Source organism: Ambystoma mexicanum, chromosome 9, assembly GCF_040938575.1.
Source record: "Ambystoma mexicanum isolate Mex_15411 chromosome 9, UKY_AmexF1_1, whole genome shotgun sequence".
NCBI lineage: Eukaryota > Metazoa > Chordata > Amphibia > Caudata > Ambystomatidae > Ambystoma > Ambystoma mexicanum.
The window spans coordinates 720,315,998-720,343,531 of record NC_090931.1 but is presented as its reverse complement, the minus strand read 5'-3'; the positions used below and the strand labels follow the sequence as shown (position 1 = coordinate 720,343,531).

General features: G+C 43.8%; 1 protein-coding gene across 3 annotated transcripts in view; it reads left to right on the top strand.

Annotated features, from left to right (window-relative positions):
• PTH2R (parathyroid hormone 2 receptor) overlaps nt 1-27,534 on the top strand; it is a 1,139,291-nt gene that overhangs the window by 623,582 nt on the left and 488,175 nt on the right. For all 3 annotated transcript variants that reach the window (XM_069615615.1, XM_069615613.1, XM_069615614.1), the window contains exon 7: nt 18,002-18,155. In XM_069615615.1, the coding sequence (XP_069471716.1) occupies nt 18,002-18,155 (154 nt within the window). The remainder of the gene's footprint in view (nt 1-18,001; nt 18,156-27,534) is intronic.

The window sequence follows — 27,534 nt, the reverse complement described above, 5'->3', positions numbered from 1 at the left end:
AATTGGAGCTTTTCCAAGTGATGTTTGTTTTTTTGTGGCTTGTTTCAGTCACTCAATTGCTTCAGCACATTTGAGAAAATATCCAAGAAATATTGATTGATTGTCCTCTCTTCTCGTGAATGTACTTAAGTAAACTTTAACCTTGCCATTTCCCATTTTTGGAGTGGTGTGATAAAAACAATGTATTCCCGTTAAAAATGATTTCATAAACACTTTCAAACCTTTTGCTTCAGACACTTTTCAAAATGTTGCCTCCTTCTAATAACTACTGTAGTGAATTGTGGTGAGCACCAGTAAATGAGGGTGTCTATGGAGTGCATTTTCTGCATCCAAACATAGACTACCATTGTGCCCTAGAAAAATGAGGAATCCATGCAAAATTTGGTAGCCGGGGTTTAATGTTGTGGATTTGTATAGACGGACAAACATACACACATACATACATTCCGCTTTATATGGAAAGATATATAATTTTATATGAATTATACTGTAAGTGTTTCTTTGGTGTGCATGTCTAACTAAGGTTCAGTGTACTTACCTACAGCTCATATCTTCCTCTTAAGATATGCCTGACTGCTCTGCCTCTCTACAAAGGTCCTGAGTTAATAGAGACTGATACTAAGAGGTGGAGATCTACAAACCACTGGAATAGCTTACTAAAGTCTTACTACCAGTAGGACATTAGGACAACTCCCCTGACACCCACTGAACCCCCCAAAAGCGCTGATGCTTCTGGTTACAAGGAAGGGGATTACAGACTATGGGGGTCATTATGAGGTTGGAGGTAGCCATGGTGCTATTAGCACCATGGCTACCCCCTTACCGCATTCTGGGTCTGGGTTCCCGAAATAGGGACTTACCAGGTCATTCCAACCTTGGAGGACCTGGTAAGTCCCCATTCGGGGAACCATTCCCCATTCCCATTTGAGCCCCCATAGGGCTCAATGGGCATGGGGATGGAGCTAATAACGATACCGCAATTTGCGGTACCGTTATTGGCTCTGAAGTCCCTTAACGGGTCCCTTCCATAACGCCTGGTTTTACCAGGCGTTATGAAAGGGTCCCGCTAAGGGACCTCGGAATAGGGTGTTAAGGGATTACCGGCACCGGTAATCCCTTACCTCCAACGTCATAATGACCCCCTATGTGCTTGATTGGTTTGCTTCATACATATTAGACAGTTGTCAACTTGTCCAGTGGGGCACTTCAAGTCATTGCATTGTTAAATTACGTTCAGAGTCTCTCAACGCTTCATTCTGTCACAGTTATTTTGAATTTATTGATAGAGCTTTAAGGTGCTCTCCTCAAAGACACCACAATCTCTGTACATCAATATGCAAACAACAACTAGTTTTACCTAAAGGTCTGCAGAACAGAGGACGGCCCTCATTACGACCCTGGCGGAAAGTGACTGACCGGACCGCCACAGCGTAAATAGCGTTTCCGCCATTGCACGAAGGAGCAAAGTGCGGCCCATTCCGACCCATCGGGCACGAGCACCACGGCATGGCGGAAGTGCAAAGTCCGCGATGGCGGAAATGACCCCAAAACGGCCCACACCGCCGCCGTACGGCGCCCTAGGTCCAATACCGCCACCCATCACAGCGGACACCGCAGTGTGCGCCTACCGGAAAGTACGGTGACCGGAAATATACGGAAACGGAAGTTAAAACATGGGCCCGGAACGGGAAACATCCCGCCGTACACCTATAAAACCACTAAAACCACACAACCACTAAAATCACTACCCTGAGACACACCCCAACCCGTCATCCACCCTAGCGAAACCAAGAAAAATGGGAAAAGTAGCGAAGAAAGCGTGCGACCGCAAGCGGCAGGTCCACTTCTCCCGTGAGGAACTCACCGTGCTAACAGAGACCCTCCAGGAGAATGCTGCCGTCGTCTTCTGCACGCAAATGAACAGGACGGCACTTGCAAACAAGAAGGCCATATGGGCTCTGGTGGCACAGCGGGTAAGTGCGGTGGGGACCGCACCCCGCACCCCACAGCAATGCCGTAAGCGATGGGACGACCTGCGGATACGTGTCCGCAGCATACTCTCTGCCAACCGCAACATTGCCACAGCCACCGGGGGAGGTCCTGAATCACCCATCAAGTTGACCCCCTGGGAAGAAATCTGTGCCTCCACCATCGGAATGGAGAGCATAGAGGGAGTCGGAGGGATGGAGAAAGGAGTGCAGACATCCGAAGATTCAGGTAGGTGGGCCAAATAAAACAATGCCAAATCCACAAAGTCCATCCATGTGAAGTACCATGCGTCCACATAGTGCAACAGAAACACATGTCCAGGAGAACGTCCACACACATCGGCCTGATAGCGCACGTTAAAACCCACAATAAATACATAAATAATTAAAAACCCCTAAAACACGCACTACACGTGCAGCAGGCACACCCTAACTGCAGGCTGCCAAACAACTGCACCCTCACTCCACACACAAATGAAAGCACCTCCAAGGCCCCGACCCAAATCACCCTCAGGTACCACCCCAATGCATGTGATACAATGCCATTCCAATTCCCACAGACCCATCAATAACCCTCGCCCTCCTTTACTCCACCACAGGGTCCGATCCAAACGACGAGCTTCAGGACACCCCTACCAGCACACCTGCAAAGAGGGCCAAGACCAACGGCCAAAGACCCTCCACCTCAGCTGCACGCATCAAGACACGGCAGCAGCACAAATCAGGTGGCAGCACAGAGGAGGGAACATCAACAGGCACCCCAGCAGCCAGCATGCCCACAACACCACCACCACAGGTCCCCCCAACGGATGCCACAGAAGGCACTGCCTCCGGTGGCAGCAGCACCATAGGTGACACCCCATTGATGGCAGCATGCTCCGACACAGAAGACGGGGATGTCGAAGTCAGATCCATCCATGACCTGTCCCAATCCCCCTGTCTGTCCCATCCCGTACAACATGAGGATACCACGCAGGGGCACCCACAAGACGACGACTGGCCATCCCCCACAAGCCCTGTGGCAAGGCAACATGAGGACAACAGCCCCTCTGTGACACCCCCGCAAATGGCCATGGCCCAGCAGAGGCAACAGTCCCTCGACCAGTTAATCGTGCAACAGCAGCAACTGGCCACGCTCCTCAAGGACCATGCCGATGAATGTGGGGGCACTAAGGCAGACATAGAAACATCAACTGAGACACTTAGGGCAGAAATGGAGAGAGGTACAGAGACACTAAGGGCACAAATGGAGAGAAGCACCGAGAGCCTGAGGGGGGAACTGCATGCGACGTCCAAGGACGTATGTGCCGAACTTGCCGCAGTGCGCCGTGTGCTCACTGAGCTCTCGCAAACCCTTAGGGACATGCATGGACGTGAGCAGGCAGAGACATCATCCGTTGCAAGTTCCGTCCAGGGCAGCCCCCAACGTAGATCTGGGAGGAACCTGCGCTCCACAGGCAGGGGTGCCCCTGATACCCGCAGAGGGGGCTTGCAATAGCGACTGCCCACTGACAATGAGCATCTTTGGACACTGGTGTTCGGGGGGAGGTAGGAGGGTGGAGGGGGTGTGTTGGGCTCACTTGGGTGGCGGGTCGATAGGGTGTACAACATGATATCACATATGCCATAAAAAGTGCACGATCAACCAATGAGATGTGTGGACATTGATCTTTGTGTACTAGGCCATCATAGGCGTACAGTCCATATTGTGCATGTCCCAGACACACACAGTGCCACGAGTCCCGTGTCCATGTATCAACCACCAGGCGTGAGTGCTAGAAGCATACATCAATGAGATGCTGACGAATGTCACGGCCCTCCGGTGCCTCGCAGACTCCTTGAGGTGCTGCCACATCCCCACCCTCATCATGACCATCATCAGGTGCTTGCAGTTCTGCGTCAGGGGGCATGGGCACATTTCTACGTACGCACATGTTGTGGAGCATGACACATGCCATCACCATCTTTGCAACCTTCTCATGGCGGCACAGGAGTGCCCCGCCAGACCTGCTGAGGCAGCGGAAACGACCCTTCAGTAGGCCGAATGCCTGTTCAATGACTACACGGGTACGTGAGTGGGCATGGTTGTAGTCCTCCTCATGCTGGTCCCGTGGGTTCCGGACTGGTGTGAGGAGCCATCTCTTCAGTGGATATCCAGCATCACCTGTATGTGGACGAGAAACGTATGATGTGGAATGCCATTGCTACGTACGCACACCCCCCCCCTTCCTGCCAGGTCATTGCCGAATCACATACCCCACATTATCATGCATGAAATGAGACTCACCGAGTAGCCAGGATCTGTTCCCTGCGTGTCGCTCCATGTAGCGTGGTATTGTAGAGTTCCTCAAGACCATAGAATCATGGGTTGATCCAGGGAATCGGGCACAACAATGTGTAATGATCCTGTTGGAGTCACACACCATTCGTACATTCAGAGAATGAAATTGTTTTCGGTTGCGGTACTGGGCCTCCATGGCATGTGGGACGACCAATTCCACATGGGTGCAGTCGATGGCACCAATGCAACCCGGTATGCCGGCAAGTGCATGGAATCCCACTTTTGTGTTGGTAATTTCCTGCTCCGAGCGTGGTAGGGAGATGTAGTCGTCTGCGTGCTGCAGGAGGGCATCGAGCACTTGCAATAGTGTCCGTGAGAACAGTGGCTGAGAAATGCCATGCAACTGTCCGACTGTGTGCTGGTAGGTGCCTGTGGCCAGGAAGTGTAGTACAGACACCACCTTCAGTAGGGGTGGGATGGCGGTTGGGCTATCTATCATGCTGACAAGGTCAGCCTGTGTCATGTCCACAATGGCGGCTATGGTGTCCCGGTCCAGACGGTAGAGGGTGTGGATCTGCTCATCAGTGAGGTTGAACGGATGTGCTCGGAGGCGTGGGATTGCGGGCTGCCTGCGTGGTGGTAGTGGCTGTGCTGGCGGCCCTTGCTGGCCCTGCCTTGGCCTCCTCCTCCTCCTGCGTCTCCTCCGTGCGGCCGGTTGTAGTTGGTGTTCGTCTTCTTCTTGGAGTTGGAGTACTTGCAGTGATATCAGGTCCCCCAGGGCCAACATCGCGAGTCCTGCCGGTAGCATTTCGGTGTGGTTGTGGGAGGAGACTGGCTGTGCAATTTATGTGTTTTCAGGCTGAATGGCCTCCACCTGTGGTGATTCATTCCACCTGTGCAAACTGCTCTCCCCTTTGGCCGAGCACGTCCCGCGCACAACGCTGCAATTCGTGGAATGGCATCTTGCTATTGCAATCATGTATTTGTACCCGATGGCCGTGTAACATTGGTTGATATGTTCATTCTGCTGTGGTCCCATTGGTTCACATACTATCTGTGCAGTCGCGAACAGAGTTGTGAAGGGTCAGTGGAACGTAGTACTCGAGTAACGGTGGGCCCTCATTCATCACTGTACCGAGTTGCAACGACGGGCGGGGCGTCCCATTCGTGGGTGAAGGCAGTTGCCATTTTCACACACAGCCGCACTCGATGGATTAATTAGTGTATTCAAACGGCCACAGATGCCTCTTCGACGTGATGTTGCAAATGAGGAATTCGAAGGGCGGCGCTTTCGGTTTTCAGCTAGCGGCGAGGAGATGCCCACAGGTCTGACTGCAAATATAACGTTCTATTGTTCAATGTCCTTGGGACAGGGGCCATGGCGAGAATGCAATGATTGATATGAATGGTTTGGGATGCGCAATAGCGACGTGGGCGATGAGGCCGGACGTTCCCAAATACATGTTACTTCACTACACTGGAATTACGGGCTGGGGCACTGTGGATTTTGCAGGCTGCATAACGCACAGACTCAATGGATATTTCTAATGTTATGTGAGTAAATATTCAGGCGTTTTAATCCCGGGATGAGGGAATGATGAATGGATGCATGGGCAGGTGATTTGATACAGAGTTTGCCATGTACAGGGCTTCTTGGAATCTGTCCGCCTCCCCTGCGCTATGTGATGCAGGGCTGCCATAGTGGGACCATCGTCTATCTGGCCTTGTTGAGCCCTCCCTGTCTCGACGCGCCCTCAGACACTTGTGTCCATGCACGTTACCAATCCCATCTGATGGATTCTGTTTTCACAGACGCATGCACAGGTACACTCGTTTGTGATGATGTTTACACCTCGATATAGATAGTTATGAGTCGCAAGTGGTTTTGGGGTGGTGATGATCCTTTGGAGTGGGCTAGCATGCATATGGCTGTGGATTTAGTGTGATCATTGAAGTGAGTTGTTCGAATGTAGTTCTGATGGCCATTCTGTTCTTTTTCTTTTCTTTTGGTTGACAGGTATCTCCTCCCCTTTTGCCACTGCCATCTGTATGCCACTCCTGCAGATGGGTTTTACTCCCGACACCTGCTGCTTCGTGTTAATCAGTGGAGCAGCATTACGATCTTATGGGACGATCGCCAATGGGCCACATGCCCTTACGCAGTACTAGTGGCTCGGAGCAACATTTCGGCCTTTCAGCTGGACTAGTGCCTCCCCATTGGGACGGCCCTGCGGTTCTGTGCGCTTCCATGTTGCCTTTTCGTACGTGAATGTGGCTCTGTGTACCATGAGGGAACAGGGCGTCACACAAGTAGTGGCTGGTCATTTCTTGCGGATGCAGCCCACAATGGTGAAATGTGTTTTGGAGTTCATGGCCTGATGGCTGTATGGGCTTGGTGATTTTGATGTGCATTAAATTTCTATTCTGATTTGGCCCGTGTAGCGTTCTTCTTTGCAAGTGATGTGGCATATGCCTATTTGGGGGGCGATGTATTGTGAGGAGATCTGCACTGGGTTCCAGCTTCGGAGTTTAGTTGCGTGGTACTGTACTGGGCGCGTTTGCCTACGAAGCCCGTGAGGTCAGGGATGGGGGCTGCCAATATGACAGTTTGAATGTTGTCATGCTCAGGGGCGGGGGATTGGGTTTTGTGTAACAGATGCCGGTCAGCCAGGTGGACTGGTGGAATGATGTGATTTTCGGAATATTGCTGGTCACAGGTGCCTGTGTTTGCGTGCGTTTCTTGGTGGGGGACTGTGGTCATGTCCATTGGGATGGCTTCTGTATTCGTGCCATCTGTGCCCTGCAGCTCCCATTGGCCCCTGTTGTGTTTCTTTTGTTCGTTGGCATGCATGGGTGACTTGTACATTTCACTGGTTGCATTGTGACTTCATTGCACCTACGGGGAGTTGTACTTTGTGGGCAGGGAGCGGTGTACGGGCACTCAGTGGGGCCGTTTACGGTTGATTCGCGATGCCGTACTTCTCACCATGGCGGAATGGTGCATTCCGCCATGCTTGATGGCGTTAGGTACATGTCCGCTAGGGTCGGAATTGGCGTACCCTTGCGCCATGGTGGTGTTTACGGTTTGCCATGGCGCGCGCGCGCGTGCTTGGTGCAGTTAGCGTTGGCGTTCACTACGGTGTCGCTAATGGCATCGTACTTTGCGGTGACGGGTCATAGTCGCACCGAGCGCTATTCGATGGCGGTATTGCATTTCCGCCATCGTTTTCCGAATTCCGCCAGGGTCGTAATGAGGGCCGACATCTCCTGTCTCAAATTCTGTCTGTTGATCATTTATCTATAGGGGACTAGCACTTACTAACCTATATACTATATGCACCGTTTGTATTGCCACAGGATGCCAATGGTCAATCAGATCCTGTCTGTGCCATCTGCATATGTACTATTTTGTAGGCATCACACTGACAAAGCAAAACCCCGGTATATATTTGAGGGGTGCCTGTTGCGACCGTGCTTGCACCAACTGCATGCCTCATTCCAGGCTGTCAGTGTTTGGATTAGTGCCCCGGCAGCCACTTTCGTAGAAAAATAGGTGCCGTCATTGCTATGGTAAATTATTCTATGCCACAACATTTGTTGTAAGTAACAGGACGAAAAGCCCTGGGTGCAGAAGACTGTTGCCGGTCTAGTAGCAAACTTGTTTTCCCTGATATGGATATGAGCCGATTTATATGTGGTGTGTGACATTCAGCCATCCTCCTTTGTTCACTGTGCTACCTCGCAACATATTTGCTCATCCTCTCGCTTATCCATTTGCCAGCTAACTACTCACTCATTGCTCCTATCAGTCATTTGCTATACACTCAGTTTCTCATAAACAAACACTAACAAGTTCCATCTCATCCAATTACCTGCTCAATCACACATCCATTTGCAGTGTAGAACTGGGAACTAAAAGGGGCCCTGGAAATAATCTTCTAAGGGGCCCCATATTACACATTTTCATCAAGCCCAACCCTTTTTCCTACGAGAATATTTGGAAATAAAGTAGTTTACCACACAAGAGACCCAGGGGCCAGAGGCCTACCAGGAAATCTCCAGAGTTCCCTTTAGGCCAGTCCAACCCTTCCATTTGTCATCAATCAACTTATTCACCCAATTGTGCAACTCTATCGCACCTTTAGCGCTGCAATCATGCATTCAAATTTACTTAACATTGACTCTCCCTGCTAAATCAGTGCCTTCTTTTAACACTCCTCCAATGTCTCATTGTCCAATGAAAAAAGCTACAATATTAAATGGTACATCACAATGGAAAGTAAGATGAGAGAAGAGAGCGACGAAAATCGTTTTTCAGACAATTTGTTTACAGTTCATTCTCTTTTTAATTATGTTGCATGCAACACACATGATCTGTACATGTCTGTGCCATTTGCTCGGCACTGTGAAAGAAGTTTATGCTAAAAGACATTTTTGGAGCAAATCCAGTGATCAGGTTTTGTGACACAGTAATTCAGTGCATTTTTGCTCACTTTCTGTGGTCCCTTCTTCCTTGCATGCCTAAATTGGTGCACTTGCATGTATTCAACACACTGTGCGTATTGTGTGCAAATCATGCGTTCCTATACTGAAGTGATATATCTCGGGATGTGGTCTTCTGTGAATGGGGTCATCTATCCCTGGAACATGTGTGGCTCACCTCAGATAAGCACACCTTTTTTATTGTTGAGATTCTGTTTATCTGTGACAGTTTTCTATCTTTTAAAAATGGATTGTTACTGTGATCCCATGGGACTTGATTTTTTTAACTAATTAATAATGCATGTATCTAGCTTTAAAGCTAACCAATTTAAATGCATATAAATCAGCATGTGTAAATGTGATTATCATATTGTCCCGTGGTTACTAACAGAGGTTTAAAACTCTTAGCACAATGCCGAATAGAATATGTCTTGCATTGAAAAGATCTATAAGGATTTTTCACTATAAAAAAAAAAATAGAACTCCTCTTCGAAGAGACACACTCCAAACAACTCTCTAAAATGGCATAAAAGGACAATCCGTTTACTTATCAACAGCACATTGTGCTCATAATTGAAACTGTACACTTGCCAAATGTTTTTCTTTTGGTCATATACTTTTCATTGTATCTGCAAATCAGCACACAAGAAAATCATTGATGTATAGATTTCAATTCCTCCCTCCATACATCCTGTTTTTTTTTCTTTTTTTTTTACACATATCAATGATTTTCCTTCTGAGAGATAGCAATGTAGGCAGAAAAGTTAGTGTTGAGAGTCTATCATTGAGGCTAAATGCATATCTAAATCTCATTAGATTTATTGGAGGGACCCCCTAACAAACAATACTACCCTATTAGCCCCCTGAAAATTACAGACGGAATACCACTCTGCAATGCCAAAATACTGAGAAGGAATGGCTGGACACTTATCATTTTCTAAGATAGGGCCATGTGACTGGTGACCACGGGCATTAGGCCAGCCTTGTGCCAGAATCCTGTCTTCTACTATCTTTATTTACTGATGATTACCTTAGGCCAAAATACATGCCCTAAAATGTGCATATTCATCAACGACCTGTAGCTTGTGATTATCAAGGACCAGAAAAATTGCTCCCTCTCCCTTATCAAGTCACCAGGCTTTCCAAAATACAGTATATTTTTCTCTGAGTTTCAGTTAGTTAAGATGTCTGTAGGAGACAAACTCTCTCAAATCTGTTCTGGTGCAGATGTGTGGGAACTGTACCCTTACCCAGTGGTCGAAGTGCACGAAAAGAAGTAGTGGAACTATGTTCCCTGCTGGCCTGCACCCACTCCCCAGAAACCCCATCACCACGCCCCCTCCCACACACAATACAAACCCCCAAATACAGGCAGCTGCTGTTTAAGGAAACGGTTAGTGTAGTGCACTGAAAGTATACGATTAAAATTCTTCCTACACTTTTATTTTAAAACTAAACCATTCCGAAAGGGTTTCTTTTTAAAATAAAAGTATAGGAACAGTAAAACTTACTTAAAAAAAGTAGAGGAGCACTGCTCCCGACCGCTCCCGCTCACTTCGGCCAGTGCCCTTACCCCTACCCACCAGAATGCTCCAAATTACAAATTCAAAGTCTGATTGAAACCGATGGACGTTTCACACAATAATTAATCTCAACGTTTTAGCTTGCATGGCAGGCATATCCCAAAGAAGGGGTTACCAGCTTCCTCAGTCTGCCTTTATTCTTGTACAAACCCAAGAACACATCACGAGTAGTGTGGGAATAATTTCTCAAAACCTGTAAAGTAATTAGACTGTGAAAAGAATGCTTCTTAACAGTTTTTTTTAAAAGTGGCAGGCAGTTGCTATCTCCCTGGAGATAGGAGCATCTGCTTCTCACGTTCCATGTTGGTTTTCCAAGTCCTTGTCTGACAGGACTTTGAACAAGAAGCTGGAATTGGTGGGAAAGAGCCCAATCCCACATAGCAGCTAAGAATCAGTGTAACTGTGTGGCGAAAACGTGACTGCTCATTTCTGGCAAGCAGGAAGATATTATGAGTGAGATTAGCCTTATTGAATAGGATAATCAGACTTTGGAAGGAGTAGGATCGGGGCCTCAGGGTGAAAACGCCAGTCTAAGGCAGGAGAAAACATTAAAAAAAAAGATTCAGCAGAAATGAGCACTGCATACAGGAACTTTGAGATATGCACACCCCCTTCCCTCGATTCTGGGACTGCTGTGCTAGGACAGGTGCGTATGCTTCTTTATTTACACAATGTGTACTGGCACCACTCTCGCCACACACGGCTCCATCTTTCTGATTGGCTGCTAAGGTAATAAGGATCGAGAGATTGGTAGCAGCTGCCTACTGTGGCTACCTTTCAACTGTTAAATGTCCGATGCACAGAAGGATGTACATGAGACAGTCATTTGAAGTAATCGCCAATTCTCCACAATCAAAGATGCTAAACGGATTGATGTAAGTATCTAGCTCGCTCCTACATAAAAATAGACCACAAATATTCAGATTGTAACACCAATTTATTTTATTATCCTGTGTCATCCCCTATGCTAGTTGTGGACTTTTTGTGTAGATATGCTTGTGCCCACTGTTTGACTTGTGTCTGGCTGTGTTTGTTGTCCACCTCATGCGCGAGTTGAAATGGAAAATGTGTTCACATGTACCTGTTCTCCCATCATGATCGAATCCAATGCATTCACTCTATGGTATTTGTTTTTTTCAGTGAAGTACTCTGAGTGATGCAGCTAGTGTTTAGGGTGTGTGTTGACCTATAGCCCTCCTCAAAGGGTACTCGATCACCAATCAACCATTGCCTCAGTGATAATTACCAAGCATTTTTGGGGGGTTATACTGCCTACTTTCCATAGAACCTGGATCTGCCATTTGAGCAGTCTAGTGTCTGACTGAATGTTTTCCTGGCCTGCTAGCCATCTATGAATGCTGATGGGATAACATGTTGATTCAAGGGTGTGTCTGACAGCTCAGGCAAATGTTGAGGAGTGCTTGTAGTGAGACTATTCTGAATGTATCATTCAAGGGCTTGAGCTGGAGTGCATCGGGATGTTTGGTCTTTCCTGCATGTAGTTTAAGAGACATGAAACCCTAAAGTAAATGCACAGAGGTCAAATAAACCTTCCTGGACTTTATCAACCCATCACATTGGAATACGTGGCTCGCTGGGGAGCAAAGCCCTCAAGCTCGGAGCCCTGGCACCTAGGGAAGTGTGACACCCACTGCTAGTTCAATAAAACGAGAATTGTGCATTGCTCATAGAGCATGGTGGTATCAATCTCCTGGCTGGTCTCCTTGCTAGCGGCAGCTCCAGCAGCACTTGCACCAGTGCTCCTGGCTGCCAGGAGTCATGGAGGCAGTTTTTGGTGTTGTAGGAAGCTGCATTGAAATGGAGTGGCTGCAAATCCCTGGGGCTCTCAATGCTGAAGTGACATTTTGGGAACACTGCCAAGTGTGTCAGGCCCTTATGAGTGTCACAACTCTGCGGGAGTGAGGCCACAACCCCTAACCTGTCATCAGCAGGCCAGCCTCTAAGAGCTCTGCCTGGCCCAGTTTCTTGACTATATGGCCATTGCTCCAGTTGGTTCGCTCTACACCAACGCATAACCATGTAGATTGGATCCCCTCCCCTGAAGTGCGGAACACCGCCGTGAATGGAAGCAGGACCTCAGCCTGGGAGGAAAAAGTTGAAAAGCCATACTTCACATCCATGAAAGCTTCTTCCAAGAAGCTGACTCGAATTAAGCTACTGTTGGTGGTGGGAACTTTTAAGGGAGATGGACCTCACAATCTCTCTCAAGATTAGTCTTCTTATATCTTGGACTCTGCCGGGAAATCAAAGGGAGTTGCTGCCCCACCCAGGCCAGCGGGGAACAATAATTCTGACCTTGTGTCGGACAGTTATGCTTCATCCATCAGCCAGACCCCAGCCAGGGAAGACAAGGGAGACACATACGTTAGTTAGATCTGTAACGCTAATCTATGTTCTGTCCACAGGCTTTCTGCTACTTTAATGTATTATTTTTAGGAAGGATTGACGTATGCAGGGCTACTACGTGTATTTAGTATGATGTTCTAAGCTCAGGTTTATGTTACAGTGGTTTTAGTTCCTATGATGGGGTTTAGGGTAGTCGATGTGTCCATCTCATCATTCTAGATTTTTGCTTGAGGTCCTTGTGTCATCTGAGAGACTGCTTTTCACGTTATTCATTGCGGCCTCAAAGGAACTAATCAGGAAAGGTTTGAGTCATTATCATGGATCCCAAAGGAATAAGTATAGGTCTTTTTTTATATTTAACAAGGACACTTTTTTTTACAATATGGGTGTTAGGTATACGGCCCCAGGAAAACACATTTCCGTATATGCCTTATGATATGATATATGATATGATATTTTATTTATATTGCGCTCATACACAAGTGTTTCAGAGCGCGATCAAGCAAAGGGAGGGGAACAGGGGAGAACGAAAATACGATCTTACTAGGCCCAGTGACATTAAGAATGCGCAAGTGCAAGGCAAACGGAAAAATGGGAAAGTGCATTGAGGGGTAGAAGTGGAAAGTGCAGACAGAAGAGAGAACAGAATAGATAATACGTGTGATAAATAAATAAGTAAATAAATAAATAAATAAATACAAATTGTAGTGCAGCCAGACACGTGGCAAGTGCATGATTAGTCAGATAGGCTATATCTGATAAGTGCAGAGGAAGAGTGGGGGACTGTATGGGTACAGATACTGATCCAGTGCCAGGGGTGGCCTGGAGGCAGTTCAGGAGGGAGACAGGGTGCACAAGTACCTGGGCCCGAAGGACAGAGGGTGGCCAGGTGCACAATGCCAAGCGAGAAAAACAGATTAGCTTGGGAGAAGAGGGGCAAAGGCAGAAGCAAAGAGGAAGGTCTTGAGGTGCTTCCGGAACCGGAGATGGTTCTGCTTAAGTTTCAGGGTGGTTGGAAGGCTGTTCTAAAGGGAGGCCCCCAGCCGAAGACAGAGATCTGCCCCAGCTCGTTTCTTTCTGTAGAGGAGTGAAGGGCTCGAAAAGGGAGGTATTTACGGAGGGATAGTTGAAGGTATTTTGGTCCCAGGCCCCAGAAAGCCTTGTGGACAATGCAGAGGGTTTTAAATGTAATCCTTGCATCGACAGGGAGCCAATGAAGGGGTTTCAGAGCTGGAGAGATAGGATCCCAGGGATTGAGGCCGAGGACAGGTCTCACAGTCCTGTTCTGGATGAGTTGTAAAGAGCGGAGGGTGGAGGCAGGTAGATTTAGAAAGAGGCTGGTACAATAGTCCAACCTGGACAGAACCCGAGCCTGAGAGACTGTGAGCTTCTGGGGGAAGAAGAGGAAAGGCAGAGTACCTCTAAGGAGGTGCAGTAAGAAGTTTCACTTTTTAGAGACGTCAGAGATGTGTACGGAGAAGGAGAGTGTGGAGTCAAAGATGACCCCGAGGTTCTTAGCCTCACAAGTAGGGGTAGGAGGAGGGCCAAGGGAGGCCAGCCAGAGAGTGAGGGGAAGGCCAGGAGGTGGCTGAAGGAAGCATGGAAATGAGTTGGGTGTCATAAGCACAACACTGGAAATTTGAGCAGAAAATGGAAATGCAGTAGGCGAGAGTTGCCAGGTATTGGTTGAAAAGCCAGGGCGAGAGGTTAGACACCTGGGGAACACCACAGGTAGAGAGGGAGATAGTGGATAAGAAGGACCTGAGTGTTACTTGGGAGGGTCGGTCAGAAAGGAAAGAGGTCAGCCAGAGCCTGATCCTTGATACCCAGGTTGTCACAGAGACGTTTGAGCAGGATGGTAGACCATGACCCTGTCGAAAGCAGAGGAGAGATCAAGAAGGATGAGGACGGAGGGAATGTTAGATTCAAGGTTAGAGAGCAGGTCTTCACAGATGTTCAAGAGAGAGGTTTCCGTGCTTCTGGCAGCTCTGAATCCAGATTGGTGGTCATGGAGGGAGCCAACACAGTCAGAAAGAAGGTTAAGCTGGGAGATGTCCAATTTTTCCAGAAGCTTCCCCAAAAAGGGAGTTATGGAAATTGGGCGGTAGTTAGCCGGGCAAGAGGGATCAGCTGTGGGTTTTTGAGGAGGGGATGCAAAAGGGAGTGTTTGAGGGGGGAAGGGAAAGATCCAGAGGCAAAGGAATGGTTGCAGAAATCGGCAAGGGCCGGAGCGAGGGTATCAATGTGGTCCTTAATGGTTTTAGAGGAACAGGGGTGGACCTGTTTTGATGAGGTTTTCATAGATCGGACTTGTCTAGCAACCTCATCAGGGGAGAAAAGAGGAAAGGAGGAGAAAGAGGGAAGGGGGTGGCTGAAGGATGGTCAGCAAGCCGGGAGGGAGAGGGGAGATGAGGCAAGGTGGAGGAGAGGGTGGATAAGATATCTTTGGTTTTGGAATGAAAGTGAGAGGCAAGGGCATTGCAAAGAGCCTGGGAGGCAAGAAGGGGGGTGGAGACTGTATCAGGGTTGGCCAGCTCCTTGCAGATTTTAAAGAGTTTGGCTGACTTGTTAGATGCCACAGAGATGCAGGCTTGAATGGGAGCTCTCTTCTTGGAGTGAACAGAGAGACGGAATTGCTTTATTGAGTAGGCGGCAGGCCAGTTTGTCAGAGGATGAGCAGGAAGCCCTCCATTTCCTCTCAGCTGCCCTACACTTGCATTTGAGTGTAGATAGGTCAGAGTTGTACCAGGAATTACACTTGGCTTTGGACTTCAAACAGATCCTCATGACAAGGGCAAGAACATCAAGAGTAGGAGAGATAGAGGAGTAGAGCAGGGACAGGGCTGTGTCAGGGTGTGAGTCAGCCTAGGGTGGGGCAGGAGTGGAGAAGGTGGCAGCGAGAGCCTCAATTGACACACGCTTCATAGGCAGGAAGTCTGAGAAGGTGGGTGGTAATCTTGGGGAGGCCTGGCTTGTAGGGAGGAGATAGACAGATGGGAGGAGAGGAGACAATGATCACTCCAGGATAGAGGTGTGGAGAGAGGAGTCGAGAGGGGGAGGCCAGAGGAGATCACAACATCAAGTGTGTGACAAGCAGAGTGAGTCGGGCCAGAGGGGAGGATAGAGAGGGAAAGTGAATTGCAAAGGTCGCAAAAGAGCGCAGATAAAGAACAGGGAGAATCCAGATGGATGTTGAGATCACCAAGAAGGAGGAGTTGAGTGGTTGAGGCCAGGAGGGAGGGGGCAAGGTCTGCCCATTCATAGAGAAAAGAAGTAATTTGCCAGGGGGCCGGTAGAGAGTTGCAACATTGAGAGAGTGTCCAGGAGAAAGAGAGAGCCTGCAGACAAGGCATTCAAAAGACGAGTATGTCTGAATGGGGATGTTAAAGGCAGGAATCCACTCTGGGAAGATCAGGACTACTCCCGCTCCAGGCCGGTTGGATCTGGGGCGGAGAGGATCTTGTAGCTGTCAGGGAGGAGAGTGTCAAAACTCGTGACAGAGCTGGCCATGAACCAAGTCTGGGTAAGACCGAGGACATCAAGGTCAAGTTCTTCTAGGAGAACAGATGTCAGAGGAGTGTTTGACAGCAGAGAGAGCATTAAGAGTGGCAAGATGTAGAAGGTTGCCAGCCTTAAAAACCTTCTGGGGAGGGGTACAAATTAGAGGTACGCACTGCGGAGGTGAGGAGCGAGCTTGGGTTGCGGTAGAGGGAGAGGAGGGCAAGGTAGCCAAGTTAGGGGGGTAGGAGACAGTTTCAGATGGGAGGAAATTGATGAGGCATGGGAACCGTCTATCAAAGTACCGGCTTTAGGGCATAGGCTAGCTCACATATTTTAGTGTGCATTTATTAGGTTGGACTTTAAAAGCAGCTGTTAGGTTACTGTCTGATCCATCTTTATTGTTAAGTTCCTTTTTTGTTTTAGTTTAAGTACCGCTCCAGGAGGTATTACATGCCCATTGACATCTCACTAATCCATATATAAAAATTCTTTCGAAGTCATAGAGGGAAGTAACAGTGAGGGAAGCGGAGATGCAAGCGATTGGGGAAAGAGAGCAGGTCATTTGGCAGCAAAGGATCTCCAAACAATCAGTGGAGGCAACATGGGTGAGCAGACCATTCAGTCTCAGGTTATGTGGATCCATTGGGCTCCCTATTTGTATCTTCCAGATGCATCAAACAACCTATTTGCAAGTTATACATTCTGTGCACTTACAGTCACAGATGAATGCCTTACCAGAAGTCCTAGCAATATCCTGTGGACTGAACTACGCACAGGCGAGCCATCTTTTATTTGCTTCCAGTATGCTTATGCAGCAGTTGTTTCTATAGAAGTAGCATAGCAACGGAATTCAACATGATATCTAATATCCTTTAGATACTGATTACCAAATAACCACTTGCAGAAACATGCATAGTTTCAAATTAATGCTTTAAAATATGCTTTACTGTTATTTGAATACATTGCCGTTATTATTCTTTTTATTGATAAATAATTGAATACAATTATGTAAAATATGAAATAAGGTGCATGCAGCGAAAAAAGGAGTAGATTGGACACATGAGTTTTTTTCTTTTTTAATTGGGTTGTCATTTATGGAAATGCACTCCCTCTATTAATTGTCTTTTTTTTGTGTGGAATAGTCTCTTGCTGGGTTTGCCATTTTTCATTACAATGCGTGTCTGTGCTAGATATTCATGTGCATTGTTTTTTCTGACCTGATTTGAGCGAGTGTTATATCTCCTCTTTCCCTGTGTAAAGTTTTCATTTTACAAAACATCCAGTAGTTTACACTTGTAATTGGATCTCTGCAGTAAATTCAAATTATAGAGCACACATTTCACATAATACTGGCTGATGCATCCATGAATAAACATGAGGTGGAGTAGCACCTGCAAAGGACCTGCAGCATATCATTGCATGTATTCTAGGTGTATATTTTTGATGATTTATCGCCTTTTTATGTTGTGCACTCTGTGATGGAAATGAACATTTTCCGAGTAAAGAAAGAAAAGGTTCTACACCTGCAGCAATGAATGATGCTCAATAGCGACATTCAGGAGCTCTTAATGAGCTTTTGTGAATGATATCACTAATTAATGTTGGACACCTTTTTGAGAAAACCAACAATCTAAACCATGAATGGGTGTCAAATGAACAGCACGCAGTTAGTAAAACATTTCACAAATAATGTTTGTGTTTGCTTACAAAATATATATTTCTTTTTATTTGACGAACTTGATTAATTTGGGTATTTCCGTTACAAACTACAGTAACCACTGCACCTTATTTCTGAACAGGTGGGCTGCAAGATATCAGTTGTGATGTTTATTTACTTCTTGGCAACCAACTACTACTGGATTCTGGTGGAGGGGCTTTACCTACACAGCTTGATCTTTGTGGCTTTCTTCTCTGACACCAAATACTTATGGGGATTCACCCTGATCGGCTGGGGTAAGATGTTTTCTTGAATAATACATTTACATTATGAACTGTATGGGTTTGTTTTAGAACTATGCATATATATATATATATATATATATATATATATATATATATATATATATATATATATATATATATATATATATATATATATATATATATATATATATATATATATATATATATATATGTCGTGGCCATAAATGTATTTCTTAATAATATCTATGGCACACCTTGTTTGTTATCACATTTACCAATCATGATTTGAGTATTGTTTCCAAATATGCCACCAGAGTATAGTGCTCTTCGTACACCTATCAGGCCGTTTGCACTAGTATGTGCTGAAAATGTCTAAAGGTGTCATCCTTATTTGTATTCTGCATCAGGTTCAACCATTTTACATTTTTTTTTCAATATGATTTCTGATCATTTTTCTTTACCTTCAATAAGCACGTTTAGGGGGTCTTATTCGTTTTGACTCATAGGCGGTGGTACTTTAATGCTACCGATCAGCCTATAATGAGCAGTGTAAGATGGGTTTGATGAGATTCATTGGGGAAGAAACCTGCAGGTGTTGATTTCTTATGTGGCCATCCCTTCCACACCCATTGCCTGCTACTGCCCACCATTACGGCACTCACAGCAATCTCTTGTCCCTGAATGTTCTTTTTCTGACGTACAGTACATGGCTAATTTTACACTCACGATATAATGTAATTCCTCATTGATGGATGTAACATTGTTTTACAATAAATCAGACAACACCTTGAGCAGAGAATTAGTCAGCCCAGGCTTTCCAAATAGTCAACAGGTCTGAATAAAACAGCAATGCAGCTAGGCAACTGCTCAGTAGGCAAGGTCAGTATGTGGGCAGGATTGACTGCTTCCTGGTGACAATTGTTGCTTTAGTTAAACAGCACATTTGAAAATGTATATCTTGTGGGTTTGTTGGCATTCAGTTGAATAGGAAGGTAATAGCGACAATGTAGAGGATTCTAAAATGGCATACTCTCAAGACACTGCCATATGAATAATGTTTAGGTCAGCAAGTGGGTCTTGGGTGAAAGCTTCTTCCAGAGGATGCTTTTTTTGATGCTCTGCAGTTTTCAAATGAGTTTGGTGGCGGTTGTGCAGAGTATATTGGAGATGTGTGTGTGTGTGTCTGCCAGGACAATTAATTATGTGTGACTAACCAATGGTTACAAGCTCTATCATTGATAAGTTATCTTGGCTTTTGTGGGTGAAGAAATGCCCCTATCATTAAGGAGATGTCAAGGTATATGACTTATTTGGTGGGTAGGGAATAGGGCAGAGAAGTGGGATATCAAAGGCAGATGTGTGTTCTATTGATTGAGAACGCTGCCAAGAGGAAGAAAGGGGGTGGCCGAGAAGGGGTAATCATTCTAAAAAGTAGACTTTTTTGCAAAAGTAAGATTGGAAAGACAGCACCTATTCCTATTTTGGATCGAGAAATCATTTATTTTCTGGATTAGGGTTATGATGGGGATGGAACCATGTCTTAGCAGAGAGCTGTCTCTAAAGTAAAAATATGATTGTAGTGTGTCAGGTGCAGAAACTGGATGCGGATGATAAGAGCATATCTTCCATGCCTTCAGTATTTTTAGTAAGATGTTCTCATAGATGGTGGCTGCAGACCCTGGGCACCAGAAGCAGTCGGAAGAGGCCTTGAGCACCATGAAGATGGAGTACCTTGATAGCTCAAGAGCCTGTCTTGCATAAATACTGGACTCTGCCATTCTTATAACTGTATCTGCTTTGATATAAGCAGGTCCTAGGTTGATTCTGAGACTACTACTCTGAACCCCTGTAAATAGCTTGCCAAAGCATTAGCTAATGATATTGATACTCCACCCTGACACAATCCAGCACACGACATACTGCAATTCTCCTGCTTATCAAATGTGCCCCTCTAAATCCTGTCACTAAGGAGAAATAAACATGCTTCTGAAATGTCCCTGAAAGATCATGTATGCCACAATTAATTTCCAAGTGAACCTGGAGGGTGGCACCTCTCTGAACCAGACTCTTTGTTTGTACATCAATATTCTTAGCTGATTTGTTAATGCCCATGTGGTTTGGTTTCATGTGCTACAACAACTTGTGTGGTATTTATCTGGAATAGAAAACACTTTGGCCAGACTCTCATAAAGTAGCACACATGAAAGAAGCGGTGTGAGATGCTTACGTAGTGATTGTAGACATCTCAGTTATCTTGGGGTTGGTTGGTGTCTGCATAACGATTGTCCACCCTGTAAGTTGCATGATATCTTTCTATTTTGCATTGTGAATGTATTTTCCCCTTCTGTAATTAGCAATGCTATGTTCTGTGATTTGTATTTTCGTGTGTTTTGATATTGTGTGGGGAGGAGGAGAGGTGGTATAAGGTCTTGTGCTGGTTATGGTGTATGTTCTCAAATGGAGTGTCCTTGAGTATGTCAAAGGAGTTTCCCTGTGTGTGTCAAATGTAGTGTGTGTATGTCCTCCCCTTTCCCAGTGTATGTTAAAATGGGCATTATGATTAATTATATTTGAGCACAATTCGTGTAATTTATTTACTATCTTGAGGGATTGAAGGGCTATGGAGCATTGGAACATTTTGTTTAATAATGTATTGATTTTAAAAATATATACATGATTTTAACAATATATACATATCACTGATACACATGGAGTACAAATACATTCATGGGCAACATACTGTAAACCATATTAACATGCCATAATATCATAATATCCATATCATTTTCAAATTCATCTTATAGTCATGAGTAATGAACCCACAACCCAAACACATTAGTCTCATACAGAATTCAAGGCAAAGATAAACATGATGAAACAATACATACAGGCAATACAACACAGCACAACCACAACACGACAGAGAGAAGAAAGAAAAGAGAGAAGGAAAAAATAAAAATAAAAAAATAAAAAATCATTTAGGCTATTAAAAGGACTCCATAATGAAAGATATGCTTCTGTACAATCTTTATTTTCCAATGACACTTTCTCAAATGTGGACAGTATTTGCATTTCTACCAACCAATTATCCACCAAGGGCTTTTCCCTACTTTTCCAGACTCTAAGAATCAACTTGACAGCAACCATCAAGACTTTATCAACCCATGCATCAAACTCTCTTGCAATTAGACATCTTCCTCTACGCAGTAGTAGAATCATGTTTGCAGCTGACCTGAGAATAGTTATGTTTAGAGTGATATTTATTCTGTTTAAAACGTCCTTCCAAAACATTTGCACTCTAGAACAATCCCAGAGTAAGTGCACCAATGTTCCTCTGTTCCTCTCACAATTCCAACATATGTCACCGTCAAGTAATATAAGCTTATGTATTCTTTCTGGGGTCCAGTGCAATCTTCCAAAAATCTTTTGCCTTATGAGTCTCAAATTCATGTCTATTTTTGCTTTAGCTCCCACTCTAAGTAGATCCTCCCATTCCTTTTCAGTTATCTCTAGATTAATATCCTCCGACCAAACCTCTTTCAATCTTAACCACAAATCTATACAATCTAATCCCTTTCAATTATATTTTTGCAACTAATAAAGTAAGTGATTGAATAATATACAACAGTTTAGGCAATAACATCATCTTAATAGCATTTATTTTGGCCCACAAGGTTAAACTCACTCTTTCCCATTTTTTTATATTTATTGAAATTTTACTTATTACCTTATCAATATTCAACTTCAAAATGTCCCTTAAATCTCTAATAATATGAACCCCCAGATATTTCACTCCATTCGGGGAACACTTACAACTCCACAACTATAACTCCCCTATCACATACAGCTGAAAGAGGAAACATGTCAGTCTTATTCCAATTAATCTTATGACCTAACAGCTTTCCCACCTCCTCCATCATTGGTTTCTGAACCGGGCCACATTCCAAAGTATTTGAAAGAATGATAGTCATGTCATCCGCATAAGCTAATGTTTTCAGGTCAGTATTTCCTATTTGAATACCCTTCTTCTATTACTTTGCCTAATGTATGCAGCCAATGGTTTCAGCGCAAAATTGAATAAGAATGGCGACAGTGGGCAACCCTGCCTAGAGCCCTTCGATAAAGAAAACACTATCGATAATATTCCATTAACTTGCACCTTTGCAGATATATCCAGATGTATGCAAATAACCGCCTGAATAAATTTAAGACCAAATCCCATTTCTCTCAATGTATATTCCCAAAAATTCCAATTGACCCTATCAAAAGCTTTCTCTGTATCAAAAAAATCCAACAGGGAATCGGATTCCCAATTATTATGCAAACCTATTACATTCAAGATTGTTCTGATATTGTCATACCCATATGTCTGCAGAATAAAGCCTACTCGTGGCCCATCAATCAAATTGTCTATATAGCCATATAATCTCTTTGATCATATCTTTGTGAATAATTTTAAATCTACATTCAATATTGATATTGGTCTATAGTTCTCACACTTCTGACAATCTGTATCCTGTTTTTGAATTAGAGTTATTAAGGCCTCTTTCATTGAATCACACAAAGTCCCTGACAGCAGAAAAGCATTAAACATTTTGCACAACATTGGTGCTAACTGATTTGCAAATAATGTATCAAATTTGGAAATTAACCCATCCTGTCCCAGTGACTTCCCCTCATTAAGTTGTTTTATTGCCCCAATTATTTAATTTACTTCAATATCTGTCTCTACCTTTCAATTCCCCTCTGATGACAATTTTGGGAGCTTCATTTTATCAAAAGAACCTTTGAATCATCATTAATTGGACAGTTGTCTTCCAAATATAACCTCAAAGAAAACTCTCTAACGTGATCATACATCTGTGTTTGTAAGCAGTACTTTCCCTTAATTCATTATTATTGATGTAACACATGATTCCTCTATTATTCTCTTTAACTTATTTGCCAATAGTTTCCCATTTTTCCCCCAAGTTCCCAGAATTTTTGATTACTATAAAATATTCCTTTCTCCACCATTGTGTCTAAGTGTCTTCTAGTATTAGCTGACCTACTTATTAGTTCCCCTCTTATTATCGCTTTAAAACAATCCCAAACCACTTTTATATCAGCTGTATGTATGTTCTCTTCAAAATATTTATTAATAAATGTCTCCAGACCCTTAATGACTGTCAGATCTTTCAATATCCCTGCTTGTAATATCCATCTCCTCGTTTTGACTTTCATATCATTGATAACCATCTGCATGTCAATTAGTGCATGATCAGAGATCGCTCTTTCCCTAATCTCTGGGCATGTCACATGACTAACCAATCAGTTAGTCATACGTGTATAATCAAGGTGCAAAAATGAATTATGTACTGGTGAATAAAACGTGTATGTTTTATCTACGTGATGCATTTCCTGCCTTATATCTATCAAATTATATTTTTGGGTAAAACCTCGAAATTCACTACTTATCCCCTCACCACTATACCTGCAGTTTGACTTCCTATCCAGTGTAATATTAAGCACAATTTTAAAGTTCCCTCCTAAAATCATGCTTTCCCCTTGCATTTCCTTGAACAGTTTACCCAGTTTACTAAAAAATTGTACAGTTGGCAAACACGGGGCATACATAGACCCTACAGTCATCCTTTTACTATTATGTATTATATCTGCTAATAGTATGTGTCTTTCATCATCTTTCACTATCTTCTCAATTGCCATCGTCAGTCCCCTTCTGAACAAAATACTTAAACCCCTTGATTTCGAGTCATAACTTTTGGAAATTGCCTGTGTGTATTTAGAGTTGATTAGACATTTTTCACAATGTTCAATCAAGTGAGTTTCCTGAATACATACTATATCTCCTTTACTTCTCCAGATTCTCGCTAAAACTTTTCTTCTTTTGAATGCACAATTCATACCCTTCACATTCCATGAAATAAAATTCAATGACATCTTGTCCTAATGGTTTGTCTTTTTGCTCACTAGCTGTAAATTGAGCATGTTTCATTCTAAGCCCAGTAGATATGCAAATTACTTAATAAAATACCAATACATCATAAATCACAATAGACAACAAACACAGCAGGACACCACAAAAAGACACACAATCAGTTAACTGGTTACTTAAGTAAATTCTTGGTGATAGTAGCCGACAGCTATCAGCCATCTTATAAGTTCCTTTATGTACAAAGTTTACATTGTCTCGAACTGTACCTACCAGTAGACCTATTCCCAATATTCTACACCTTTCATCATCAGTGTCTCTCCTTCACCCAATATAGTTATACACTTGCTTGCACCCAACCTATGATCATACAGAACTATCTCAAATGAGTCCCCATTCTATCCCCAAGCCAATACTTATTATTTTGACCAAGAATACTCACAATCTATCCTATCTTAATTTCCTGAAGTATACCTAAAACCCACGAAGCAATAATCAACGTATTGATTAAATTAGACAAACCATAAATTTACCAATCTGTCTTCAGAAATAAACAATAGAACAGAAGCCTGCAAAAAAAAAAAAAAAGAATACCTTTCAGTTCATTTGCATCTAATTCCCTATTACAGTGCTGTATACATTAGCTAAATTTATCTAGTCACTCCATCAAATAATATTCCCTTTTTATATTTACATGCATTTAAACATTGTTAATGCGATGTGGATGTACAATTCTATTCAATGCTATTTCATTTGATTGGATACTGCTCTGTAGAAATGTTTTACATCGAACATCATCTTTACTGTTTGCTTTACATTCAGTTATATTGTTAAGGGGGAAGGTGTGTAGCGGTGAGTAGACATGCTATGGGGAAACAAGCATGTCATGTTTGGAATGTAGAAGGCTCTACCGTTTCAAGGGATCCATGGGTGGAGATATTATCATTGGGACTTGATGAGAGGAGACTAGCCTGGCACGTAACAGGAAAGTGCTACCAGAAGACCTCTTGATGTTAATTCAGAGTAGACCCTGTCAGGAACAATAAAGAGGAACACACATCCACTTACCTGCCTCAACATGTTCCGTTTGCTCTTCCTTTTTGAGGGATCCACCTGCGTCAAACTGTGCCCACAGCAGAGGCCCTCACTTTAATGAGAACATATCTTCATTTAGTGCTAGATGCCACTTTGCATGTGGTGACTTCCCAGATATTTAATAGCCTTGTTGGGGCCCTTTGAGGCTTCACTGGGATTTTGATGATAGCGCCTGTGCTTGCAAGGGTCTATCTTATAGATGCTGACATACCAGATATGTGATGGAAATATTGCTGCATCATTTATCAGGTGATGACAGCATCTGTGAGACTTAAGCTAACATATGTTGACTATGCCAATCATGTGATGAAATAATTTGCCATCTAAGGCAATATATCACATATAATAGCAACTTGTACACATGTGAGGGTTTAACTTATATTTGGTGACTGTACCAAGCATAGGAAATGAAAATATTAGGACATTTGAGGCAGCACTGGGCTTGTGATGGCAGCACCTGGACACATGGATCTATACACTGCATGTTATGAACAGAGGAGGCATATGAATGTATTATTGTGGCATTTGGTGCTGTGGCTAACATATGACAGCAGACATTTTGAGGCTACACTTTACATATGGTGACTTTTAAAGGCACATGTAAATCAGTACCTTACATATGGTGATCATATGTTAAGGAATGCAAATGTTGAGAATTCCTGTGAATATGATGGTGAGTGGTCTTATATAGCACCCACTAGCCAATATGATTGCAGAGCCTGACAAATGTCAACCTAATGCCCATGCAATAGCAAAGACTTGGCATTTTGCCAATGTGTATTTACATTTAGGCGAGTGCCTTCTGTTAAAATCATGGTCAGATGAAACTTTCAGAATGTTTATTTGTACTTATTGTATTTTTTGAATTTACAAAGCACTTCATCCAAAGACCTTTTCAAAATGAATTAGTATCACAGTACAATGGAATTATTAAAATAACACATGGGGAAGATATCCCTATTAGCATTCACAGCATTACATGAGCCGGCTAGAGAGTTGTGTTCTTAGTAAGAACACAACTTTTGCAGGCATTTGCAAAGCTGTGCAACCTGCTGCTCTATTAAGCCCTACCGTGGCAACACTCATTGAATGCAGTTTTCCTTTGATAATAGAGTGCCTGGCACATGCTTCGGCCAGGCACTCTGCCAGACACAAATGTATGCTTTGTTAATTCAGGCTACAGTGCACATAAGGACTTTTTTTGATTGGGGGACTCTAAATTCTAGACAGGGGAAAAATGGTTGGGCATTTTATAAGGATAATGAAACTTTCATGAGGGTATGCCTTGATGTGAGAGGGTGTGTCTGTTTTTCTTGTGCTCAACAACAACAGCAATAACTAACTTCACAATGCAATTCTAATGACATTTCTTGACCCCTTAACTGCTCAGGGTTTTCCCTTCCAGTGCTGAGCCCTTCCTTGGACATTTTGGTATGTTGGCATTCAATCCCTTGTAACTTTTAGGCTATAAGTGATATCCTGGCTAATTTGCACCCTTTTTTCCCCGACATGTAGGTGGTCATAACATCAACAACGATTTGTGGGTTGCTGTAGGGTGGTGTGAGAAAATTACAAGCAAGTGACCAAACTTTGTGTTTTTTCGGAAAATGCCAATAGAATGATGTACAAAGAAGCCTGTGTTTTTTTCTTGTAAGAGCTAGGAGCAAAAGGTTTGCAGTTCTGAATTTGCCATTTCACAAGCATTTAAGAACAGGTTGAGTTGAAACAAAAACACATTTTTTTCATAAGTGTACCTTCAGATTTGTTAGTGATTGGCGATTTATCCCTTTTGTAATAATGGAACACGCTTGGAAAGAATGGAAGAGTAGGGTAGACAAGGTCATTGGGAACACAGAAAGCTATACATTTCTGAAGGGGCTATTTGTGCACATCAGGCATCAACTATATACCCATAATTCCAATAGTTCCAAAATTGGAAAAGTGACAAAAATACAATTATGTGCTGGACATGTTTGCACTTGTGGGGTATTGGCTTCCAGGAATATTCTGAAAAGCAATTATCGCTACATTCCCCCGACTATTCTGGTTAGGAAATCACACATTTTTTATAATGTTCACAAAAAAGCAATACCACAAGCCAACAACCAAGCCATGGTACACAGTTTTATTTTTATGCCAACGGCCTACACTGACGTACTTAGCATTCGAAAATAACGAAAACTAATGTGGTGAAGAATGGCAAGCATACATTTTGTGAAAGAACACAGGCTACCTTTTGAAGAATAAGTGACTTTTGCAGGTCACAAAAGGGTACAGTGCCTAAAGCAGTGACTAAACGTAGGGCACATTTTGGAAATTAAAGGGTTGTGTAACAAACTGCAGTAGGAAATGTATGAAAATATTATCACAACCAAGAGAAAA